At 32.4% G+C, this 10,736-nt stretch overlaps 1 protein-coding gene across 2 annotated transcripts in view; it reads left to right on the forward strand.

Moving 5' to 3' along the window:
- LOC143239871 (dihydropyrimidinase-like) overlaps positions 1-7,295 on the forward strand; it is a 28,577-nt gene extending 21,282 nt beyond the window's left edge. For both annotated transcript variants that reach the window (XM_076481465.1, XM_076481464.1), the window contains exons 12-15: positions 1,265-1,444; positions 2,392-2,478; positions 3,597-3,783; positions 6,161-7,295. In XM_076481465.1, coding sequence (XP_076337580.1) covers positions 1,265-1,444; positions 2,392-2,478; positions 3,597-3,783; positions 6,161-6,246 — 540 coding nt within the window. In that variant the 3' untranslated portion in view covers positions 6,247-7,295. The remainder of the gene's footprint in view (positions 1-1,264; positions 1,445-2,391; positions 2,479-3,596; positions 3,784-6,160) is intronic.
- The last annotated feature ends 3,441 nt before the right edge of the window (positions 7,296-10,736 follow it).

Genomic DNA, 10,736 nt, shown 5'->3' on the forward strand with positions numbered 1-10,736 from the left:
TACAAATTATATTAGACCATTGTGTTGTTCATTCAGATGGTGGAAAACAATCTGGTGATAAGCAAATAATGATAGAGATCATGTTAGGGCTAGTATTACTAGATTTAGGTCTGCTCTGATAAGAGAGCCCATGTTAGGTTTAGTATTATTAGATTTAGGTCTGTTGTGATAAGAGTGAACATGTTAGGGCTAGTAATAGTAGATTTAGGTCTGCTCTGATGCAGAAACCATGTTAGGGCTATTCATACTAGGTTTGGGTCTGCTCTGATAAAGTAAGCATGTTAGGAGTAGTAATAGTAGGTTTAGGTCTGCTCTGATAGAGAGACCATATTAGAGCTAGTAATACTAGGTTTAGGCCTCCTTCAATAGAGAGACCATGCTAGTGCTAGTAATTTACAGCAGATTTAGGTCTGCTCAGATAGAGAGACCACATTAGGGCAAGTAATACTTGGTTTAGGTCTGTTCTGACAGAGTGAGCATGTTATGGTTGGTGATAATAGGTTTAGGTGTGCTCTGGTAGAGAGAGCATGCTAGAGTTAGTGATACTAGGTTTAGGTATTCTCTGATAGAAAGATCATGACCTGTTTTCATACACAAGAATTGAAGTATTTCTATCAAATATGACACAAAATAAATTATTCACTTGGACTTGATTGCTCTATAAAAAGCTTAATGTAATTCATTCTACAGTGGTATGTTAAAGTATTGATAGACTATAGAATGTTAACCTACTACAACTTATCAGAAGTTTGATACATTCAGAAATTTATCTTAAAATTTGTCTAACACTTCTGAAATGTGTAAATATATTTTATTACATTGTAGTACAATATACGGTATTATTTTTAATGAAGATATGGTTTGTAATAGTTATTTATTAATTGATTTTGATATTCCTAATGGTGCACCCAAATGTAAAATATATGTTTGCTAATCGACAAACAACAATTTATAAACATGATAAAGAATGCTGCATTGTTTGCTTTTAAAGTGGAACCCATTTAATGTATGAACAAAATGAAGTTTGGAAAGATAAATTTATTTCTGTTTTCTATTTAACAAGAAGACATGATCATGTACATTAATTAAGGACTTGTACCTCAAATGTTATGTTTGTTGATGTCTCTTTGTCAGAGAACAAATTCTGTAGAGAAATAAATAACATATATAATGTTTGATAATATAATGGTACACTCAAACATAAAATACATATTTGTAGGCATTTGATGTTAAAAAAGTTTAAAACTATTAAATGACATTTTAGGGAAGAATCCAAGTTGGATCTGATGCAGACATTGTGATATGGGATTCGGATCAATCACGCACCATCTCAGCCAAGACTCATCACCATAATACAGACTTCAATATTTTTGAAGGCATGAAGTGTCATGGTGTACCCATGTATGTTATCTCCCAGGGCCGACTTGTAGTTGAAGAAGGACAGGTGAGATAGATTATTTTTATTTTTACTTGAAGATGAACTGTTTAGAAATCCCAACAGTACTGTTTCTTTAAATTTATCTTTGGTTTTTGGCTTCAGTTGTTTGGCATTGTTTATAAGAAAGTTTCAACATATTTTGAAAAATGTAGTCCTACTTACATCATCATATAATTTACCTTCTTTTAAAATTACAAATTACTCATACTGGGAAATAGTTTCTAATTTGGTGCCTCCAAGTGTTAAAAAATACCAAAGTGGTAGATTTGTGTCAAAATACAATTTTTTCAAATAAATAATTGTGTGCAATACTTAACCAATCAGAAGTTACACATACAAACCTATTTATTTAGAAAATATCAACAGCTATCTTGCAGTCTTGTTAGTGCAGTCTTGCAGTTATTTTCTAGCTTTTATTTTCACTTATGACTTGAAATATAAAACTGGTTATAAACAGAAAACCCTGCCATTGTCACCTTATTTGTGTCAAAACTCAGTCTGTGTAACCTTATTATGTGTGTCAAAACTTGGCCAGTGTCACTTTATTATTTTTGCCAAAACTTAGCCAGGTTAATCTTACTATTTGTGTCAAAACCAAGCCAGTATAACCTTATTATTTGTGTCATTAAACCACAAGGGTAAGTTTTTAACACTTATGATTATTTGGGTTTATTATACTTGACATTCACACTACGGAAACATTCTATTGAATAACTTATTAATGCTAATAATTTTTCTAAACATGCATAGTTATTTCCATGACCTGAGTTTCAGGACAATAATATAAAAACTGATGAATTAACTGGACAAGTAGAGAGCGTTACTAGCTTATTTTATTATTAATATCTATTTCTTTAAGGTGAAAGTAAATATTTACTTTTTTCAAGTTCTTATTTCAGGAATTAACAACTAAATGTGACACGGTTTTTCACACTTGAGTTTTTTATCTTTAGCTACACGTCACTCAAGGTGTTGGCCGTTTCATTGCTATGCCACCATATTCTCATTATGTCTACACTTGCATTAGTGAAAGAGATCAGGTATGTTCCATTAGATAGTTTTGTGAGTTTTTCAAATGTATTTTTCAAAATTCATGTTATTTAAGGGTTGAGCTAAGGCTAATAATTTGATGTTTGTTTTATTTTATGTTGTGGTAATAAGTTCAATTATGAAGAATATTTTAGGACAAATCCTGTTACATCCAAACAAAATAACTAATAGCTGTGTAGAGGGATGTTTGTTAAGTTAAAGTAATATTGCAATCAATAAATAGTAAGAGATAAATTACTGAAAGTTAAAACTACTCTACTGGGAAGAAAACTTGCTTTTATAACAGGTGAATTTAGAAAGCTTGAATGGGGCCAAGATTAATTGTAAGTTTTGTGTAAGATGATGTATAAACAAAATATGAAATTAAAATTAAGTTGTCAAAGAAGTCCATGTTAAATGTTGTCCAAGTTGTTCAGACTGGGTCTCAGTACTTGTGGTGGGCAGTGTTCAACAATAACCAAACCACATTAAGTGAACAAAGTGATTATTAAAATTATGTGAATTACAGAGTATTTCATGAAAAATTTTCAGTCCATAACTTAAGTATGTTTTCAGGCTTAATTTAATCAGTTTATTGTATAAACCTGGTAAGAAGAGACAAGTAGTGTAAGTGTAAAGCACTGTATCAGTTTATGTGTGTTTACATAACTACTGGTAAGAAGTAATCTTCTGGTGAATTTATTAGGTTTTAGACTTTTCTATGTTTTGTTGTTATAATATTCAGTTAGCTGGTAATGTAGATGTATAACACATCTAACCAAGGCAGGAGAGGTAATATTTGTAAACTGATGTTATATGTTACAAATCTTCCTGTACAAAAGATTCAAAGTTGAGGGAATAAATGTATCTTATATGGTACCTATAATTCCTACACGGTGTTAATTGAAATTGCAAACAGTGAACTAAGTTATAAAGTATCAGGTGAAATGTGGTGGTAATTTTTGTTTCTATTCTGAGAAAGTTGTATATAAGAACATGAGGTGTTCCAGTAAACAAGTGAACTGTTTTGTTTCCTCTAATCCATAATTTCACAATTACACTCAGCACACTCCAGATGTTATCTGGACTTTAGTGCCTTCGTTTACGTATTTACTTTCATTTAATGTAGGCTAAACATCTCCAGAAAGTTGAAAGAGAACCATACCAAAACCATGTTAATAATATGGTAAGAGATGGTCCTAGACAAGAGTACAGGAAAAACACTAGTCCTGCTAGACAACAAACCGAATTTCATTCACGCCCTCTGACCAGTAGTGGAGCCCGTAACCTTCAGGACTCAACATTCAGTATTTCAGGTACAATGAACCACAAATTGTGTTAGTGTATGTTTCACTGATATACATATGAAACTCGTAAAAGTGTAACAGTTACTGCATTCATTGAACCAGTTATATAATTCATAGCTTTTATGTATATAAGAACAAGTAATACAACATGTATATTGTAGAGGAATTAATTGATGAAATGTTTGTTTCAATAACATAAATAACTCTTTTGTAATTTAAATTTTGATTATCTCTATATATATACCTCAAATATAAACTTTGATGTATATATCTATACCTTGGATCTTAACATTATTGTATAAATGCATACCTCAAATCTATGCCTTTATTTCGTACTTATGCCTCTAGGTGTAAAATATTCAGGAATCATCAACACAGTTTTTGACACAGATCTAATATCTGAAATTGGTACAAGTTAAAGTAATTAAATATTTATTTTAATTTATGCTGGATCTAAGCTATATTTTACAAATATTAATAAAGTTGCATATAAAAGTACTGTATAATAAGGTTTACTGTCAGTAGCAAGGTACTTCCAGATATAAGATTTACTATCAGTAGCAAGGTACTTCAATATATGAGGTTTACTGTTGGTAACAAGGTACTTCCAGATATAAGATTTACTGTTAATAACAAGGTACTTATATGTATAAAGTTACTGTTAGTAACAAGGTACTTCTATTTAAAAATTTACTGTTGGTAATGAGGTACTTCCAAATATAAGGTTTACTGTTAGTAACAAGGTACTTCCATATACAAAGTTTACTGTCGGTAACAAGCTTGAGATTGTAAATGACACTTTGGTTGTGTTCATGATTCTTGGTCTACCAACAAACTTTAATCCTATTGGGTATTATTATGGTAACCCAGTAGTAAACATTCTGGACTGTGGTGTATTATAAGAGTGTCTGGCAAGTCCCACTATTCAATTAGAGTAGCTCACAAATTGTCAACAGAAAGTGTTGACAAATTGTTTTCCCTCTTGATTCTATTTTCAAAATTAGGTATTGCCAGTGTAAAGTAGCTTTGCATGGAATTCCATGAACAACAGCATCACCTGTTATTTATTTTCTATCATTTTTAGCAACATCAGATTGTAACCAGGCATCATTATTTCATTGTTATTTCCACCACACATGATGGACAATCATTGTGAGGATACTTGATTTGACATATCTCTGTTGTCAATACAGGTTGAGTGTGTTTATCTTAAGTGATTAGAAACCTGTATTCTTGACAAGATGTTAATGTTCAAATTGACAAGTCTTAGATCATTCCATTTTATCACAATCATACAGAGTGATCCAAAAGTAGCTATACAGTTGAATCTATTAAATTGTATTGAGTAGTAATCATCTTGATGAAGACTTTCCTTAGAAGTGGATAGGTCACTGAGGTGCAATCAAGATAACTTCACATCAAACAAACAGACTTGTGGTAGGTAGACACCAAGATTGTGTGAAGAGGGATGGGTTTCAGTTGGAACACCCGTGGGATTAACTTTCCTAAAACTCCATGGTATGTATTGTGTGCCATTAAATAAATTATCAGGTACTACTGGGTACTTCTATTTTAATTTCTTTAAATACAGTATCAGTTGTCAACTGTATACCTATATTTTGGTCACCCTGTACATTGCTAGAAAAGAAGTAGTTGTGATAGAAAATTCCCTTGTCAACAGTTAAGTTGTATATGTGTTCCTGAAAACTGTTCTTGTATATTGTTAGTACTAAGTTTTCCCATTCACATAAATTGGTAGCAACTGTACTGTTATATTGGAAGTTGAACACTTCAAAACTAATGATTTTGTGAAAAAGTTATTGATAATCAAGTCACACTTTTAATGTTTATCTGGTACATCAAACTACAGAGTATTTTAATTCAGAGTTCTTGTTAATGAAGTTTCATGCTATTAATGTTTATCTGGTATGTTAAAATACATACTCTGTAGTTTGATTCATAATTTCAGGAGAGGTGTCACCAAACATGTCCACTTAAGGGCTTGTGGTTTGCATTTCATTGCTAAATAAAATACAGTTGTATTTTACACTTTGGGGTTGTGAGTACATTGTAAAAGTGTATGCTATTGATTAACTGCCCTTCTTGTAAGCTAAAAGTTCAGGATTACAAATGATTAGGTAGCCCTTGTGTTGTTCTGAACAAATATTTAAACCAAGCTGTATCCTAGTTTTATTGTTTGTCCTGTATGTGTGTGTTTTTGTTTAGTTCAAATTTATATTAATTAAAAGTACAGGGGTGCACTATTTTATGCAGTCCCTTAGCTTATAGTTAAGTGTAATATAACTTCTATTTCTATAAATATATCTGCATGTTACTAGTTCTTTTTATTAGATCTGTGAACACCATAGTTGTTCATGTGTTTCAGGAGCACAGATTGACGATGATAAGAGTCCTCGCTCTGGCATCAGAATCCAGAACCCTCCAGGTGGACGCTCCTCTGGGCTGTGGTAAATCTAAATTCATTCAACCTGTTTAATCCCCTGTTACTGTCTAATGCTTTGTTCTGCTTCATATTGCATACAGGATATGATACAGATATGTCTTCACTAGAACAAATTCAATACAGTTAAAAGTTTGACAGAAATTACAATTTAGCACATGACCATAAAATAGTTAAATCAGTGTTGTGTTTAAGATGTCTGATGTAGACACATCTTTATCATATGCCATCTGAGTCTTGTATCTTGCTTTATTTGCTACCACACATATTACCATTAAATACTGTGCCAGCAATAACAGACAGGGTTACCAAAAGCAAATTGTCTCTAAAATTTAAGAATTTAAAGAAGAGTTTCTGGGTCTTTCATGGTTAACACTATTATCTCCTCAATCTTCAACTTAGTGTCTTTCCAACTTTTCATTGAAGTGAGACTGGTGAAAACAAGTGTTTATTTTCATACTTATTGTTTTGTTAAATTTGTTCCAAAAACTTGAGTAAAGAAACATATCTGTTTCATTTAAATACTGCCAGTTTTGTTCATGCTAAACCTGATTTAAAAAGTTTTACAAAAGCTTCATTGTAAGGGTCAGTGTTTCATAATGTATTAATAAATTGGTCTGCAAACATGTTCCAGTGGTTACCTCTTGAAAGTGGTCATTTTTAATCAAAATTATTAAAACAAGTTTTACATTTCAAAAAGTTACATGTTTAATAATTGTAAAAATTGTTTAGAATAAGCCTTACAAGAGCATCTGTCCTAGTGTTTGTTTTATGTCGCCATATACCAAGATTTCTCTTAAGTAGCTGCTGGACTAAAACACTCATAATTTGTAAATTTGGAAGAGTTATGATGAGTTTTTATGAAACCATATTAGTTCATATTTCCTGCATAATTTTATGATTGATTGCAGATTAAGTTAGCGATAAATGTTTCGGTAGTTTAGATTTATGATGTTGTTTGAATATCATTGTTAGTTCTTGTTAGATTGTGTTTTTAAATTCATTGTAATACTTCTATATAAATATCAAAATGCATAAAATAAAAGTTCCAGAAACAAAATGTGTGTTAAAAATTAGCTTTCTTCAGGTAAACTGCTGCTCTCATAACTCAGTGGTGGTAAATTCACACAGGAAAAACTTATATCACATAAACTAAACTGAAACTTATTAGCCTAGGATTACTATTTCTTCATTGTTCTCTAAAAGCTACAGAAGGAGGACCATAAGCCTGCAGTCAAAGGAAAAATCCTTATACTGTCAAGTGTGTTAGTGCCATGTTACAATATATTTAACACTGTGTGTTCTAGGAAGTATGTTAGGGTCATGTTACAATATATTTAACACTGCATTTTTGAGAAAGTGTATGAGTGTCATGTTACAATGTATTTAACAATCCATGTTCTAAGAAGTGTATGAGTGTCATGTTACAATGTATTTAACAATCCAGATTCTTGGAAGTGTGTGTGTTCATGTTATGTTAGATATACTGTATAATATATTGAACAATTCACGTTCTAGTAAGTGTGTTAGTGTTATGTTAAATATACTGTATAATGTAACAATTCTTGTTCTAGGAAGTGTGAGTGTGTTATGTTAGATATATTGTATAATATATTTAAAAATCCATGTCCTGGGAAATGTGTTAGTGTTATGTCAAATATACCGTATAATATTTCTGAGTGAAAACAATACTTTGTAAAGGAACATTTTATTTGTGGAGGCTGTGTGGGAGTTTGTCAGAGATGAACTTTTTTTTTCTAGCCATTGACATGTTCTAGTGTCACCTAGTGTATTCTGAAGCACCTTATGTAAGTAAGCAACTGACATTTAGAATATTTTCTTATTGTATTTTTTGTGGCTGAAAGGGCTCACATGGGTCCTCTTTAACCTGGAAAGTCGTGAGGAATAAGCAGTAGAAATTGACTGCTGGAAATATTGGAAAAAAAGCTGTTTTAAGTCATGGTTCTGGAAACTTCTGACATTTGAGTTTCAGTAGAAACTCCCCCATGAAATAATAAACTTAATTTAAAAGTTTAAACAAATAAAAATATTATCAGAATTTGATTTGTTTATAATTCGTGCCTCACTAGACAAGGGACTTTTATCGTTGGATGGTGCAATTGAGAAACGGAAATATAAGTTTAATGTTTTTTGAACATTCATTCAAAAAAATGATTTGTTTTGTTTCTGAATTTCGCACAAAGCTTTATAAGGGCTATCTGCACTAGCCATCCATAATTTAGCAGTGTAAGACTAGAGGGAAGGCAGCTAGTCATTACCACCCATAGCAAACTTTTGGGATACTCTTTTACCAACGAATAGTGGGATTTACTGTCACATTATAACTAACCCACGATTGAAAGGGCAAGCATGTTTGGTGCGAAGTGGAATTTAGGCCTTAGTGGAAAGATTTTAGAGTTCTTAATATTGATTTCATTTCGGATAATAAAACATTATTTTCCTTTGTGAAATCAGTTTAATAATATCATACTTGAATTATCTTAACAGATTGTCTGTAGTTGTTATGTGTTATAGTGAAATATTAAAAGTAACTTTAGCCATTACTCTTACAGGTGTCTTTATATTTAAGACATTAGTGTTATGACTATTATATTATTAAATATTACAATTTTATCTTATTCACCTGAAAAAATTATATTTTTAACGTAATTGTAATACATGATGCCCAAATAGCACCTCATATGTGTAGCCTACTAACAAACGATTCAAAAATTTAAGAATATTCTAGTAAATAGACTTATTTATCAACTCTGGAATGAAATTTTTTTAATACATGTCTTGTATTAATATCATCCACTTGAGCTTACTTAGGGAGAGGAAGTTGCAACTGTTCAAATATTTTTACAAGTGTTCAATAGGAAATTTCCTGGTCTATAGTAATTGTATATCAACTACACCGTATTCTCCGAAGATGACACGTTTTGCTCAGTCCAGAATTCATCAATGTAAAATTGCTGAAAATGATCTAATACGTGGATCCAACTGATAGTGAAGAGCATAAAACAGTTTTGTATTAGGGTTAATGAAAATCAATTTAAGATTTTAAATATGCAAATTACAAGGTTGGCTAAATATATTTATGCCCATTTTAAGGATTTTTTATACTTTTACCACAAAATACAAAGTATTCACTCTTTTTCTTTAGCAATATTTTTTTATAATTTCTTAGTCGTAAAATGCACTGGTTGGTAATATAAGTTTGTTTGCATGATATACTTTTAAATGTGGGTTTCAGGCATTTATCTTATGGTAGATAAATAAATTTTAGTGTGTTACAGTGTATCATAATTTACTGTAAATGAACCTTAGGTATGTATGAAGAACTGATATATTATACATAAAATGTTAGGGAAACTTCAATTTCTGTACAGCAATATACACTGCTGGCCAAAATCTTAAGGCCAATGAACATAAAGAAAAAATATGCATTTTGCGTTGTTAGACTCAACCACTTATTTGAGTAGAGCTTCGAAAGATGAAAATTATAAAAGGGAAAATAAAAATAAACTATTTTAGCATTTAATAGGGAAAATGTGAACACTATGCAATTAGCCTAAATACTAGCTGGTCAAAAGTTTAAGACCATACCATAAAGAAGTCCTAAACAGGGTAGGAAATCCCCAACAAAACGTCTCAGTAGTGAGTTGCACGGCTGTCGTTGCGAATAACTTCAAACATTTGTTTTGGCATGGTCGATATAAGCATTTGCAGAAGGCTGGCTGGAACAGTATTCCAAGTGGTGAAGATGGCTTCACAAAGATCATGCACTGTTTGGAATTGACGACTATTTCTGTAGACTTCCCTTGCCATCCTCCTACAAACATTTTCAGTGGGGTTCAGTTTGGGCGAACACTCTGGATAGTCCAAAAGAATCACATTGTTCACCATGAAAAAGTCCTTTATCCTACAGGTATTGTGGATTGCAGCATTGTCCTGTTGAAAGATCCAGTCATTTCCACTCAAGCGAGGGTCTTCAGTCAATAAGGATGCTCGAGATAACATGCCAATGTAGCCAGCTGCTGTTTGACGCCCCATTGTTCCATGGAAGAGGAAAGCACCCCAGATCATGATGGAACCTCCTCCACTGTGTCGTGTAGAAAATGTCCCCAGTGGGATATTCTTATCGTGCCAGTAACGTTGGAAGCTATCTGGACCATCCAGGTTAAATTTTTTCTCAGAGAACCAAACCTTCGTCCACTTTTCTATATCCCATGTGTGGTGCTTCTCAGCAAAGTTTAACCGAGCTGTTTCGTGGTGTGGAAGGAGGCGTGGCCTTTGAAGACGTTTACGGTTTTTAAAGCCTTTCTCTCGTAGATGCCGGCTTATTGTTCTTGAGCTACGTTCTGCATCCGTAAGGGCCTTAATCTGGTTCGACGATCGGCTGGTGTCTTGTCGGACAACCCGTCGAATCCTCCTGCTCAACGCCGGCGAAATTTTCTTGGGCCGAGCACATTAAATTCTCGTTCCGTATCCCTTAGAG

The sequence above is a fragment of the Tachypleus tridentatus genome, chromosome 13 (genome assembly GCF_004210375.1).
Source record: "Tachypleus tridentatus isolate NWPU-2018 chromosome 13, ASM421037v1, whole genome shotgun sequence".
Lineage (NCBI taxonomy): Eukaryota > Metazoa > Arthropoda > Merostomata > Xiphosura > Limulidae > Tachypleus > Tachypleus tridentatus.